The 15,312-nt window shown below is 52.8% G+C and overlaps 1 protein-coding gene across 1 annotated transcript; it reads left to right on the top strand.

The window, feature by feature from the left end:
• Nucleotides 1-1,478: 1,478 nt before the first annotated feature.
• On the top strand, nt 1,479-4,666 carry HAND1 (heart and neural crest derivatives expressed 1). The gene is made up of 2 exons (XM_037156900.2): nt 1,479-2,206; nt 3,787-4,666. The coding sequence occupies exons 1-2, from the start codon at nt 1,655-1,657 to the stop codon at nt 3,889-3,891; spliced, it is 657 nt and encodes a 218-aa protein (XP_037012795.2). The 5' UTR covers nt 1,479-1,654; the 3' UTR covers nt 3,892-4,666.
• The last annotated feature ends 10,646 nt before the right edge of the window (nt 4,667-15,312 follow it).

Here is a 15,312-nt window from a genome sequence, read left to right on the forward strand (position 1 = left end):
TCTAGGGCCCACAGCCCAGCCCAAGTCCCCTGTGGGGGACAGGCCACCCCAGGACTAGGCGTTTGTCTCTTCTCTCCTGTGGTGTCACCCCACTCTTCCCATTTACTCCCTTGCTCAGGAGAGAAAATCACACAGTATCCACTGGTTGGGGGACCCAAGGAAAACCATGCGTCTTCTGCAGACCCCTTCTCTTGGGTCGGTACAAGGAAAAAGTTGGCCTTTCTCCCTCTGCCTTTGGAATAAAGTGTGCTAGGCACATAGTGGCATCAGTAAATCATTAAACAAATGAATAAAGGAACTAATTGGCCTCTAAAAAGAGCAGCCACACACCCTCTCCCCCACCCGGGGAAGGGCGCTGGGAAAGGCTGGTGAGATGGAGGGACCCGGGTATGGGGACACCAGCTAGGGAGTTACTGCAGTGGGAGGTAAGACAGGGAACCCCAGCCTGAGGCGCAGTCGTCCTGGGAATTTCAGGTCCCAAGAGAAGTCCAGGGAAAGCTCCCGGTGGAGAGATTCCGACAAGCAGGGACGGGCCCTGGTGGGAGGGGAAACAGCGAGGTCCAGGAAGCCCGGACGAGTTCTCAGTTTGGTCTCTGCGCCAGCGCTGGTGACGTGCCCCGCGGCGCTTGTCACCCAGCGGGTCCTTTTTTCCCCCACTAAGCGACGCCGGTGACTAGTGTGGAGGTCGCGATACCATCCGTATGTGTTTACCACCGACCGCTGGCTTTTCGCGGGGTGAGCTTCGGTACTAGTGACTTTACTTCCACAGAATCGAGCCTTCTCAAGCGGCAAGGACTTGGGGGAGCAGACCCACGCGCGCCGCACCGCGGGCCCATGGTCCGAGGCCCTCGGAGCAGAGGCTGCCTCGCCCTGGCCACCGCAGTCATCCCGGTAGTACGCACGCCTTGGTCGGAGTTGCAGGGACAGCCCCCAGCCCAGCGGGATGGGGCCAACGACCCAGGGCGACGGAGGCTGGGGCAGAACGTCGGAGAGCCTCGGACGCCTAGTGGGAGCAATGGACTTCGGGACTGGGGGCCGCGGCAACTCCTATTTTAAGTTCTGGGGGTCTAGAACAAGAACCTTTCTTTCTCAGTTTCCCTGTATGAAATTAGGTGTCTCTATTTTTCCCCTTGGGTGCCGGGGGAGGGGGGCAAGGGGGAGGTGAGCGGTGCGTAGCCCCCGCCTCTCCCCTCCCCAGCCGCGAACTGCCTGTGGGGAGGAGGAGGCGGGGCCGCCGCCCTATCCCTGCAGGCTGCCTGGAGGCGGGTGGCGCAAGCTGAGTTTAAAAAACAGGGACGGCCACCGCCTTCTCTCCTCCCCACCCCCCTGCCATTGGCTCCAGGGAGAGGTTGACATCAAAGCCGTGGCCTTATATAAGCCAGACCCCAATCAGAGGCCGCAGAAGGGTTAACCAGGTTTCCCTACGTCTGCCGGACCGGAATCGGGAATCGGGAATCGGTAATCGTCCTCCGCAGCATCTCGACCGAGCCCGCAACAGAGCGACAGAAAGTGGCGGGCTGCACGTCTCCTCATTAGCCTTGCCCCGGACTCTCCCAGTGTCTGCGCTCATCGGAGCGCTGCCCACGGGTGCCCCGGGGCCCCGCATGGGGCAGCACTAACTGGGCTGGCGGTACAAGCCAAGTACTGCTCCAACATGAACATCGTTGGCAGCTACGCACACCACCACCACCACCACCACCACCACCACCACATGCACTCCGCGCACCACGATCCCTTCCTCTTCAGTCCGGCCTCGCGCTGTTACCCGGAGCGGCCCTACTTCCAGAGCTGGCTGCTGAGTCCCCCTGACGCCGCTCCAGACTTCCCGGTCGCTGGGCCACCGCCCGCAGCACCAGTGGCTTCAACTTCTGCCGCTTACGGTCAAGACTCCACCTCCGGCCAGGGCCCCGGGCACCTGGAGGCTCTTAGCGGACGCCTGGGGCGGCGGAAAGGATCGGGACCCAAGAAAGAGCGGAAGCGCACAGAGAGCATCAACAGCGCGTTCGCGGAGCTGCGCGAGTGTATCCCCAACGTGCCGGCTGACACCAAGCTCTCCAAGATCAAGACTCTGCGCCTGGCCACCAGCTACATCGCCTATCTGATGGACGTGCTGGCCAAGGACGCACAGGCCGGCGACCCCGAGGCCTTCAAGGCAGAAATCAAGAAGGTCGATGGCAGTCGCGAGAGCAAGCGGAAAAGGGAGCTGGTAAGTTCGCGGGGCCTGTAAGCTCCAGCCAAGGGCGCGAGCGGCGAGCACCCGGGGCCAGTGCACCACGGACGGAATCTGTGTTGCTGTGTTGCCGTGCGCGAGGCTTTGAGAGGCTGTGGAGAGTTCCGAGAGGTCAAAATGCGGGATTGTGTGCACGAGGGAGATTCATATTTGAACTTAATTTGTAATGTGGGATAGTGTTTGTGAAGCTGTGAGGGAAGACGGCGTTTTAACCTTTTCGGAAGGGGGGGGCATAGGGTCCCTTATAAGAATCCACTGGAATCTTGAAACCCTAGAAAATGCACACACCCCATGTTTCACTTCCAATTTCAAGGGCTCCTTAGCCATGCCTGGCCTCTCCTAGAATCCGGCTTAAGGATGCTGCGGGAATCCTGACTTTACGGTGCCCCTGTGGCTTTATGCATACGGATTTCGTTACGGTTTTCAAATGGTCTTTGCTCGAGAGGCTCGTCTACTTCTGAGGTCGCACGGATAGGAAAACTGAGGCCCAGAGCTGGCCGGGACATGAAGTCCACCAACCCGGAGCGTCTCTGCCCCAGAGGTGCAACTGGGGTAAAACAAGTCGGGGCTTCTAGTCCAGAGTGCGGGGCGCCTCTTCGTATGGTCTGGTTCCAAGGGCGACCTTGATGGTTTGGTGTGTCGACACCAGCAAGCGAGAGTCCGGGTCTCACCCGCTTCTTTGGCTTTGGAGATAAGTCTCTAGTGGTTCTTTCTCGATCTCTCCAGTGAAGGCGACACTTTATAAAGCCCGGCTCACCTGGCCCAGGGCTGTGGAGCCTCCGAGGGCAGAGGTTTTCCGGTCGGAGAGAACTACTTTCTCTCGGTTGGTGCGCTGCGGCGCGCTGCCTGTGGAAGCTAACGAGAGAGCCCCTCCGGTTTGATTGGACCCACGGGGTCTGCTGTCAGCTCACCTGGGGAGACTGGGAAAGACAGATCAAGTCTTTGAACCACCGCTTTGGGCCAGGGGAGAGGCAGGCCCAGGACGATGCCTGGGTGGAAGTTGTTACTGGGCATATTCCCACTTTCTACGCATCCCAGCCTCCTTCAAGTAGCACCGTGTGGTTTCTCGAGAGCCGGGAAGGGGGATGCCAGGCCAGGCCGGTTGCCCTTCGCTTAGCCGTCTGCAGCTTTTCAGTGCAGGCTGGAGGAGACTCAAGCCCAAGAGCTATACCGGGTTGGAAAGCCTGTAAGATGTGTGGGGGAGAGCAGGGCCCGGGCAATGGGGAAAACCGCCGATTTCCACCCCTTCCCTTCCAACCCCCGCGTTCTCTCTCGGGCGCCACCAGGCCAAACCCAGGCACATCAATTTCACGAGATGTAAAAAATTCTCATTACCGAAACTCTAGCAGTTGCCCAGCCCATCCTGCCCCCAGGAACTCGGCACATAAAGGCAAATTTTATGAGCTTGTTTGCCTATTTCACAAACAGAAATCTGTCACTTGTTTAAAGGTTCCTAGCCACTGCTCCCCCACAGCCCACTCTACGCCCCAGTGACTGGAGCGGAAAGATTTAAACCTGTCTCTCTCGCCTCTTTTCTTGTCTGTGTCCTCTGGCAGCAGCAACATGAAGGCTTTCCTCCTGCCCTGGGCCCAGGCGAGAAGAGGATTAAAGGGCGCACAGGCTGGCCACAGCAAGTCTGGGCGCTGGAGTTAAACCAGTGAGCCGAGGCCCGCGCCGAGGACCCCGCCACCGCGGCTGGCCCCGAGGCCCGGGAGGAGAGGAAGGTGGCCGCGAGTGCCAGGCTCTGGGTGCCAGGGACGCATGGGGCGCAACTTGCCGAGCGTCGGCTGTGAGCCGGCAGGTCGCTCGCTGGCTGCAACAACACACTTGGATCACACGTGCAATGTCATTTGAAGTTGTTTGTAATACATTAAGAGAAATAGAAATTTATATATATATCCACCCCCATAATGGAGAGGGCGGCTCTTGGCGGCACGATGTGGGAGGGAGGTACTGCAGGACGGAGTGGGCTGAGACGCCAATTCCAACCCTTCTGGGGCGAACTTGGAACCCCCGGCACCTTCCCCGCTGTGCTGTCTCTCATCCCCTCCCTGCTTCCAGTCAAAACCCTCCGGCCGACGTCAATTCCCTAATTAAAATGCAATAAGAGGAATCGGCAGGTTACTGCCAAGGACAGAGGACCAGGTCAGGAAGACGGAGGGCAGCGCTTTGTGGTTGAAGGCCCGCAGACAGTGGTGTTTTCGTTTTTCATCGCTGCACTTCCTACTTAGTTCCGAAGGAAACACTTCCCCCTCCCTCCCTTCCTTTCTCTTGCTTCCTTTCTAAATGAAAGCTTTTCCCTATGCTGAGAAGTTTTTATGTATTTAAACTACCTACAGTGCCTGGTGCGCTCAGGTGTTTGGTGTTTGTTCATACTCCCAACCCCACCCTTTTTCTACCTCAAATCTACGTGACCACTCACCGCCCTGCCCTTTGCCAAAGCAGTATCTATGCTCTTGACTAATAAAACGTTTTCTGAAATTGGAGGAAGCCCGTGTGATGTCTTGATGGGTATCTGTCCTTGGCTTCATTGTTTCTGCTGAGTGGAGCGCCTCTGGTTCCTCCTTTCTTTTGGTAAATGCCAAACCAAATTGCAAATCAGGTCAAGGGGAGGAGGCAGATAAAAAACTTACTCCTGGAATGAGTAAGTTCTCGGAGTATGAAGGTGGGACGGGATAACTTGAGTGAACCCACTGAAAGGAAAACTGAAAAGCAGTTCATCTCAGGTTATCGCTAGAATTTAGGTGGGTCGGCGTTTGGGCGGGTCTATCTCCGGGCTATATGCACACCGAGTCCGCAGGCAGTGGTCCGGGGTTATCGGGAAAGGGCGTCATCCCGGAGGGCAGTGTAGCTGGGAGGAGCGGGATGTGCTCCAGAATTCTCTGTTCATGCCTATGCAACAGTGAACACGCAGCCGTGGTCGCAGGAACTCGGACGGAGCCCGGCGCCGGGGCCGCGAGGGTCTGCTCAGCACGGCTCCCAGCTCGCAGAAAGGACTCGAGCCGTCGGGTTCTACCAACGACTCGCTCAACAGTCAGTTGTGAGGGCGCGCGGACTTGTGCTTAGGGGTGGGGGTGCGTGCACGCTAATTCTGCCACTCGTACCGGGGAGGGGTCTTGGCGCTCCCATTTGCGCACCCGTGGCTGGGCGTGGGGGTGAATAAAAGCCGGTGCATTAGCCAAGCAGTGGCGCGTGCTGGACTAAACTGGGGCGGGCGAAAGAAGGCGCTTGTGTGTCCCTGAATAATCGACTACAGACAACCAGTTTGGCTTGCGCACAACTGTGTGCTCGGCACTGGGCTACGCGCTGGACGCCTCTGAACAGCCCCCACGACTGCCCGAGGGTCTCGCGGTCTGCGGCGCTCCCTCCACGGGAAACGCCAGGATGAGCGCGGCCCACGGCGGCTTTCGAGCTGCACACCCGGCGCTGAGGTCCCTCGACTTGGGACCCAGAAACGAGACCCCTGGCGGCTCCGGGGCCCGGCGAGTCCAGGTGCCCCGTCCTGGCACGGGGGTGAATATGGGGCCCCATTAGTGTCGGCCGTAAACACCGGGGCAGGGGCCGAGCAGCCGCTCGGGCCTTTCCGGACACGAAGGAGTTAATAAAAGGTGTTTTATGGACGCGAGGAAACGGTGGGGGAGGTGTGAGCTTCTCTCTACTTCTACCCCCCTACTTTTTTCTTTTTTCCCCTCTCGCCACCCGCCTCCAGATCAAACAGGCCGGTGATTTAACTAGGGCAACACCTCGCGGTAATGAGCCGTCCTGGCACACCCCTCCCCCCCCCTCAGTTCCCAGCCCCAGGCCCCAAGGCCCCTCGGGCAGGAGCAGAAAAGGAAAATCGAGTTGTTTGGGTTCCCCTGGCCCCTTTCTTTCCAAGAGCTAGGAAGCCCCTTAGAAATCCTGGTACGAACAGGGACTCTGAGACTCAGGGAGCAAGCCTGCTGCTTGAGGTGCCCAGGCACAGAGGGGGCCTCACTGGGATTCGAACCCAGGACTACAGCTTGGTTTACAGACCATCCTCTGTCCGCACCGAGCGTGGGGACTATTTTTAGCACCTGAAGTATCCTAGGCACGGGAAGAATGCGCGCCAGGTTCGCTTTCTTGTATCCCCCACCAGCGAAAGGAGAGAGGCTACGGAGGGGCACCGCCTGCGCAGCCGGAGCCATGTCCAGCCTAACTAGGCCTGCTCAGGACCCCCGCCCCCAGCCTGGCCCAGACCCCGCTGAGCGGGTGGAGGCTGGAATTCAGCCCAGGCACCTCCCGTCCCCATCTCAGACTGAGGACCTGGGAGCTGTGACGGGGCCGCCGGGAAGTCGTCCCACTCTCCCCGAGCCTCACGGGGAGGGGGGGGCGCTTAGAACGCCGGGGCCACCCTCCCAGCCCCCACTGTCCGACTGGAAAAGCGGCCCCCCAGGAGGGGACCAGCAGCTGCAGGGTTCACGCACCCGGCTGCGCGGGGCCTCCGGCTCTCCGCTTGGCGGCGGCGCACGGTCGTCCCTTGCCGGAACCCGGCGTTAGCGCCTGGCGTTGACTCCCTCTCTCTCCCAGGCTCCAGCGCAGTGTGTCAAAAACTTGCCTCAACCCGCTGGGGCAGAAGCGGTGCCGTTGTTATTATTATTTTTTAAAGCATTACCTTTTTTTTTTTTTTTTTTTTTAAATCTAGGGGGGAAATGGAATGGTCACGAACTTAAAAGTAAATTCCAGGAATTTCTCGTAAGGAACTGCTCCTCATTGGTGTTGGAAACCTTTAACGGCAGGACCTGTCTGCTAAGGAGTGAAAACTAGGAAAAGGGCCAGACGTGCTATAATCACGGAATTATAACCGGTTCGAGAAATCCTTCAGGACTGTGGGTTACTGCACAGCCACTGGAAGGAAATGTGAGAGGTGACCCGGTACAGGAAGCGAGAGGTACCCCCTCCCAGGCCACGACCGAAGGCTGTCCATCCCGACCTACCTGCTTTCTGTAAAAATAAGCGAATGAACGGGCCTATATCACTCATGGAGAAAAGTAGAAGAATATACATCAAGACGTTTACGCCTCTACCTCTGAGTTGTAGGAATACGGATAGTTTTGACTTTTCCTCCTGCTTAGCTATTTTTCTACATTTTTCAACAACGAGTATTACTTTTACGATAAAAAATTAAGCTGCAATTTCCTTCTAATTTCTCCCATAGCCAGCGTACTCTCAGTACACTGTTTAGTGAATATACATGAACTGAGTGCCCACCTAATTTGTACCCACAGTGCCTAGCTGTGGGCATCAATATAATGAGCAAGAAAGAATCCATATAATTACCACCAATTAACATGCGATAGTAAATGTTTGTCTTGAAGAGTTACCTATTCCTTCCACACTGTAAATAGGTCTTTTTCTCACACTGAAAATCTATATAATGCATAATAATAACAGCTAAAATTTGTTAAGGAAATTATGCAAAACCTTGGCATGCATTATTTCATTCACACCTAATGAGGATTCTTTCTTTGAAACCTGATGACGGTACTATGAGGTTAATACCGAGGCATCCAAGGCTCAGTAGGCGAAGGACTGTGTTCAAGGTCACATAGATGCCAAAGGCTGACGGAGCTTGGATTGAAGGGCGGGTCTGGCGGTCTCCGGAGACCGGGCTTACCCCACATTTCAGCACCCCTCCAGGGTGTGGCTGTGTGTGCAAACACAGCGGCTTGGTCTGCTCTTCCTCGGCGAAGTAAGGCAGAGGCAGGAACAAGGGGGTGTGGAGGCGTCTGGAATTCTCCCTCTAGCCTTCACCTGTAGCCCACTTCCCCGGTCCCCAGGTGGAGTGGACTCCATCTGCTCCTCCACCTCCGGTTCCTTCCTGGCTGTAACACCGACTCTAGGGGATCGATGTTCTGCTAGTGGAAAACTCAGCCTGTTCATCTCTGAGCCAGCCTCTGATGACTATGTAGCGTATTCACCTTTTCTCGGTACTTTCACTTTTCTAAGCACATTTTCCTTCCCAGAAACTACAAGGAAGAAGGGCAGGGGATGATGGCTCCTCATGGACGAAAAGGAGAAAGGAAAACCCAGAGAGATGCAGTGACCAACTCAGGGTCACACAGCCGGTCGAGGGATAAGAAGGCGGCCCGGAGACTTTGGGGCCAGGACTCCGTCGGAAAAGGCTGTGCACCCTTTTTCATGCAACCAATGCAACCAGCAGCTAAGCTTATGGCCTTACTGAATCCTCATAAAAGAAACGAAACTAAGGAATCAGCCAATCTCATTTTTAAATGAAAAGTGACTGGGAAGAAAAAAATATGCAGGCTTTAAAGTGTCTGAAACCAGTCTCCTGATTTAAACCTAATTTGTTTGGAAAAAAAATTTTTTTTAGCTGAGAGAGTTTTTACAGCTGAGCTCTCCCAAACCCATAAAAGCAAGGTTTATATGGGAAATAGTGAAAGACTCTTAACTATAATACACAGCGTCTAATGTAAGCGGACATGGACACTATATAAAGCTCCTACAAATGTTATTAAAACAAACAGAGATACACATTTATCCCCACAGAATGGACAATGCAAGGCATCGGACTTTCGAGGGGTTCTAGAATTCTTATGTTCACTGAAATGTTAAAGGCACCCCATAACACTGGGGCTTCAAAGGTCCTTACTCACCACCCAAACATTTCCCTCACTTTACAGAAGGGGAAACTGAGGCCCAAAGCGGGAGGACCTTGCCCAAGGTCACGCAGGGTGGGGGGGTTGTCTTTTTTTCACTTTGTCTACCTAACCCCTTTGACTTCCAGGGCAGGACAAAGAACATCGCAGTGGCTGAGGGACCCTGCACAAGTCACGGAGCCTCAGTTTTCTCATCTGCGGAAGGGGAGAGATCACCGCCTCAACTTCCTGGGGTTTGTGAAGATTGAACGAGATACGGTGTGCAAAGCACTCAGCACGCTGTCCACCGCAGAGCTCCTTTTCTTACTTTAGTTCATCCTCACAATCACCTTGTGAAGCATAAAGGATTTACTTCGGTTTGTTTCTTCACCTGTTTTGGAAAGGTAGGACACACTCCTGAGAGGCACGGAAGGGTGAAGCGACCTACCCAAGGGCACACAGCCATGAGTGGTGGCTTCCTGGTCCAGAGCCCGTGTGTTCCAAGTCATTCAGGTAAACTGAGGGGTGGGCAGCAGCAGCGGCTGAGCTCCGAAGCTGCATGAGGTAGTGCTACAGAGCAGAAATGCGGTACAAGCCGCGAATGTGAGCTACGTGCATAATTACGACTTGTTAGTAGCCACGTTAAGAAGGTAAAGAGAAACAGATGAAATTAAACTTAACAATATATTTTATGCTATTTACATATTATATCTTTTACTTTATATGTCTAGAGTATCATTTCAACATGCAGTCAATATAAAATGACGAGATATTTTACTCCTTTTTTCATACTAAGCCTTCACAATCGGGGGTGTGTTTTCTGCTTGAAGCACATCTCAGTGTGGACCACACTGCGAGCACTCAACAGCCAGTCACATGTGGCCGACGGCTGCCACATTGAACGACGCAGGTCTTAAGGCTCAGGTAGCAGGAATATTAAACACATAGCTTTAGTTAATCATGTCAACAAGTGGCCAATAGTTACTAAACACAGGGCACCAGGCAGCAGTGTTCACCATACACGGGCTCACTGACCCCTCTTAACACCACGGAGGGCCACTGATTCATGGTCACATAAGGACTCCGTGGCAGGGCTGCTGGCATGGACACTCAGAGCCATCCACCCCCCAACCTGCCAGGGCGGCTGCTGAGTTCCATGACTTCCAGGCACCTCTGGGGACTGTAGTTGGGCAGTGAGATGTTGAGGGTCCTTTGGAGCTTCCACCGGTGGGTGGGGCCCCGCATTCCAGATCCAAGTCTAGCACACGTGAGGTGACCTCAGGCCCAACATCCTCTCGGGCCCCAGGTTTCTAATCTCTAAGACGGGCTAACGATATCTTTCCTCAACCCACAGAACTCCTGTCTGGCTAAAGTGGGAAAGTTTTTGGAAGTGTTTTGAAACATAGGGAATACAGCACAAGAGAAGGGGCCGACATCAACAGGGAGGTCTAGACTGGCACCTGGATGAGCCCGTTAGATGAGCTGTGTGGCACTGGGCAGGACTATTAACCTCTCTGAGCCCCAGAGCCCTCTTCTGTAAATGGGAAAGCAAGATGGCTCGCAGAGATGTGAAGATCCAATAGCTCCTAGCCTGCCCCAGTGGTACCCATGAGTTGCAGGCGTCATTACTGCTGCCGTTGTTGTGGGGCTGGGCCGCAGGGCCTGAGTCGGAAGCAACAGGGAACAACAGGTAAGGGGAAGGGAACACGGCCTCCCCAGACCCCTGGGACCCACCCTGCCCTGGGAGTTTCCTGGCAGTCCAGTGGCAGGGTGTGGGAGATGTTTGTGTGACCTTGGGCATCTCCTTGCCCGGGCTGAACATTGGTGGTATCTGTAAAATGAGGTGTTACCAGAGATCTAAGTACCTTTCTGCGTTTACTGTCTAGATTTTTATAATAGTGTCAATCAATGGACTCTCAAACACTGCATCTGGGAGAGGGAAGAAACGTGCCCTGAGCCTCCTTCCCCTGCCACCTGGGGCTACCACTGACTGAGAGGAGGGTGCCACCTGGTGGCCGAACTCCCTCCTCCGTTCAGTGTGGTGAAACCACGGAGGACTCTGGACTCCCTTCCCTATGTGGGGTGACTCTGAAGGCCCAGGGCATGCTTCTTCTAACTTCCTTGGCAGTTCAGGAGGACAGAGAGGTCACAGAGCCAGGAGTCCTGGGCAGGCGGCTAACTCTTGAGAGATGGTGTTGGTTTACAATCCAAGCTCTGCAGAGGCTTTTTGACCCTAAAGGCACCTTGGGGTTGAGGCCCATGTTTCCCTATCAATATAAAGTCTAACACGCACCACACCTTTTCTTCTATTGCTTTGGATGGAGCCACTGAACAAAACAATCTCCTGGGAACTCGGAACCCTTCTTCCACTGTTGCGCTGTGCTAATGGCAGGCAGAGAGCCACTGCCCCTACACCAAACACCTCACACTGCTGGCATCCAGAGATCTAACAGCTTTTACTGATACTACCCCACCTCCCCCCATTCTGTCATCATTCCACTGCTCTCTGTGGTGGAGGCTGCATGGTACACAGAGGACGCAGACTGCCATGGGTTTAAGTCCTGGCTCCCACAAGACGCTAAGCAGGCCATCTAACTTCTCTGAGCTTCATTTTTCCCACCTGAAAATTAGGGATAATTGCTTCTTTGCAGGTTTGGGTGAGGATTACAGCCAGAAACAGAACAGAGTAGAAAAAACATTCTAGCACAATGTCAAGCACTGAGTAGGTGTTTAACAAATAATAGTGATTATTTCTGCTGGTATGTCATCCTGACCACTCTTTTCCACATTCAGCTTTGGAACTATCCATAGAGGGCAACATGAATAGAATGCATTTAAAACCAGTATTAGAAACCAGAACTCAACGGTATTAGAAACCTTACCATAGCAGATGATGGAAACTTGGTGGAGCTGCTGAAATGGGCTCAGCCGAGGCCAGCCTCGGCCAGTTGAGACAGACCCTACTGGCAGGCTGGGGGTGTGTCAGTACTCGCTGAGCTTTTTCAGACCCAGTTCCACTTTCAGGCTGTTGTTGGCATGGCTGAGTCTGACCAGCTGACTGCCCTGCTCCAGCTGACCACCCTACTGCCCCTGAAGCCTGGGACATCTCTTAAACAGCAGCGTCAGAGCTGTCTGGTTGGGCACAAGTGTGCCCCTACGGCTCCCTTAGCAGAGTCCAATCTTGCTGGTGGCCAGCAGGCCTCAGGAAGCCTCCTTAGCCACCTTAGCTTAATTAAGCTCATTACACGGGCTAGGAGTCCTTGGCCTTCCTAACAGAGCAAGAGCCCACTACGTACACCTGCACGCACGCACGCACGCACGCGCGAGTGCGCACGTGTGGGTTCCTCTGTACGCTGGGCTCCTAGAGAGACTTCCTTGGGATTGTAGCATTTTTAGTGGTGGGAACGTCAATTTCCAGCCCTGTCGGGGTATGAACTCTTCTGGAGTTCCGGGATCCTGGATGACAGAATCCATTTACAGATTTTTTCCACAGCAGAAACGCATTTTTCTGACCACATTTGGTTATTTGGCTTGGGTTTTAATAATACCAAGTTTGGTGACTTCTAAGTTCAAGCTCCTCACTCTGGCACCTGGGGCTTTCTGCTCCTCACTGGACAAGCGCTCACCCTCAGTCTGCTGCCGAACCTTCCATTTCCTCAAAGGGCCTTCTAAGGAGCCTCTTCTTCCAGGAAGCTCCCTTGATTTTCAGAAGGCCTTTGTCCCATCTTATTTTACCCTTACTCTGCAGCCTGCAGATACAGATACAGTATGGTCATACCTGGAGTTGGTAAATAGATGCTTTGATATGCCTACAGATATGGCCACAGTCACAAATACGGATGTGTATGTATACATATATACACACTTATGTAGTATGCATATATATGATATATAACTATGCACACCCACAATGTATATATTCATGTTAATAAAATTTGTATGCATAGTATTTCTAAACTGATGAATGTTGTCATTAGATATTATTTTACAATTTTTACATACATTTATGCTAATATATAATTATTGTAAGTATACAATATAAAAGTATGATCTTTTTAAAACCAGTCCCCTATTATTTGACATACAGGTTGTTTCCAGTTCTTCCCCACCCTAGACAAGGCTCCTGGCAGACATGAGCGTATCCATGGAGTAGGCCGCAGCAGGGCACAGTGGATTCCGGGGTCAGATAGACCTGTGTTTGACTCTGACCTACCACTTTTTTCTGGTGACCTTGGACAAGCGGTTTTACCATCTAAACTTCTGTTTCTTTGTCTATACTACAGAGAGAATCATTATATCCATAAGGCCCTAAGACTTGTGAAGCACTCAACATTGGACCCATCACATAGTAAGTGCTCAGTGAAACAGCACCGACCTGGGAGGCATAAGACAGGGATTTGCTTTGGCTTCCCCACTTTCCAGTGTGACCTGTATTATCACTCTTTCCTAGTGTGTGACATGCCCCTGGAGATAATGAGCGATGGCCCTTTGCAACACTTAAGTGCTGCTCAAAATTAAGATTGTATTGTTGTTTCTTACAGGTTTTAGGAATATGTACCCTAAACTATGCAAGCAAAGAGTATACGTATTGAGGGCACTTAAAAAAATGCTTTGTGCCCTGGCTGGTATGGCTCAGTGGACTGAGTATTGGCCTGTGAAGCAAAGGGTCGCTGGTTCAATTCCCAGTCAGGGCACGTTCCTGGGTTGCAGGCCAGGTCCCCAGTAGGGACCATGTGAGAGGCAACCACACATTGATGTTTCTCTCCCTTTTTCTCCCTCCTTCCCCCTCTAAAAATAAATAAAATATTTTTAAAAAAGTATTAAAAAATTGCTTTGCTATTTTATAGGTTTGGTGGAAACGGTTCAGGCCCATGATAAACAATTTAGACAGTATCAAAAAAGCAAAGAGGAGAAAGTAAAACTCCACATCCCACCAACCAGGACTAACTGTGGTTGGTATATTGGCTGTGGCCTTTCCTTATTTGCTACCCTTGTGTGCCCAGGGCAGGCAGGGCGGGCAGAGCAGGGCAGGGCAGGCTATAGCTGTTTAATAAGCGTCTGCTGGCTTCAGCCAGACTGACTCATGAACAGCGGCCTGCTCCAGCTCTGTCCCTTTCGGCCAACATCTGACAGTTTCATTAACCCCATTAAATCATGCAGGTGCCTTTACACCTCCTGGGCTTGTTAATCTCCGTGCAGCTCCGGTGAGTTAAAACCTGGCTGGGAAGTTGGATGTACCTTGTTAACCTCCATTAAACCCTATTAAATTTCTTAACTATAGTCTTTGTGACTTCTAGGAATCCCTCATTAAAGTTTAGTAAATCCAGTTGATGGGGACAAGGGTAACTTGTGGCTGCACTGCTTCAAAAGCATGACATTCCTACATTCTTTGATGGTGGGCCTGACAAGTGTCCCTAGGACCAGATGAACTTGGGTCAGTTCCTCAGCCTCTCTGCATGTACACCTCTGTGAACTGGAGCTAATAATAGTTCCTGCTTTATATGATTGTAGTGCAACTGAAAGACTCGATGCGAACTGTAAAACTGGTAACACGCCTGAAGTGCATGCTGCACTGGTACCTATTAGTATTTCTGCGTATGAAAGAGATGTTCAAACTAAAAAACTGTTTGGACATTAAGCGTGTCCTCCTGCACGCCAGGCACCGTGCTAGCAATGGTGGGTGATTTTCACTCTGGTTTTATGCAGACGGAAGGCCATCCATCTGAATGGCTCATCTTCACAGAGTGGCTGTGCGTGGCACTGTACTTGCTCAGGCTCTGGCACTCTGAGCTGCTCGAGCTTGAACAGAGCTATATTCTCTCCCTGGGTTGTGGGGGCTGGACTCAGTGCTTTCTAACCCAGAGTTTGTCAAAACAGTTTCCTGGGCCCCACTTGAGGAGATTCTCACTCAGCAGGTCTCATGGGAACTTTGTTGACCAAACTCCAGATGAGGTGGAAGTTGCTGGATTGGGAAGCCTCTGGACCCGATTAGCGCTTCTCAACTTTTTGGACTGGAGTCTTACTTGGGGAAATCACATTTGTATTCCTGCAGTTCAACCTCCCAGCTTCCCATTATAAGAATCTGGGGGGGGGGGGCACTGGAACTGGGTTCTTTGGAGATTCTGACTGCAGGGGTTTGGCAAGTACCACACTTAAAGAAACAATGAACCTCAAATGATCTGATATTCTATATTCTGAAGGTCTCTTTTCGAAAAAAGGGTGTGTGGTTCCCAGTGGAACTTCTGTTCTAATGGCCCTTTAAGATGTGGGTTCATCTGTCCATGACAGTGGATGTCTGTGGATCCTCAAAGGAGGTCGGTTCCCGCAGGGATCAGCCTGTTGGGGAAGCGCAGGGGACAAGCACGTCTTCGAGGTCCCGTGGGGTGGGCTAGAGGACGGGGCAGTCCTCAGTGACTGGACGTGAAAGGATGGAAGGGCAGCGGGCAGAGGAGTGGAGGGATGACT

The sequence above is a fragment of the Artibeus jamaicensis genome, unplaced genomic scaffold (genome assembly GCF_021234435.1).
Source record: "Artibeus jamaicensis isolate MK-2021 breed Jamaican fruit bat unplaced genomic scaffold, CSHL_Jam_final contig_432, whole genome shotgun sequence".
NCBI lineage: Eukaryota > Metazoa > Chordata > Mammalia > Chiroptera > Phyllostomidae > Artibeus > Artibeus jamaicensis.

Coding starts and splice junctions, on each gene's coding strand:
- HAND1 (XM_037156900.2), top strand. CDS start 1,655: ATGAACATCGTTGGCAGCTACGCACACCACCACCACCACCACCACCAC. Junction 2,207..3,786: donor GCAAGCGGAAAAGGGAGCTG/GTAAGTTCGCGG, acceptor GTCCTCTGGCAG/CAGCAACATGAAGGCTTTCC.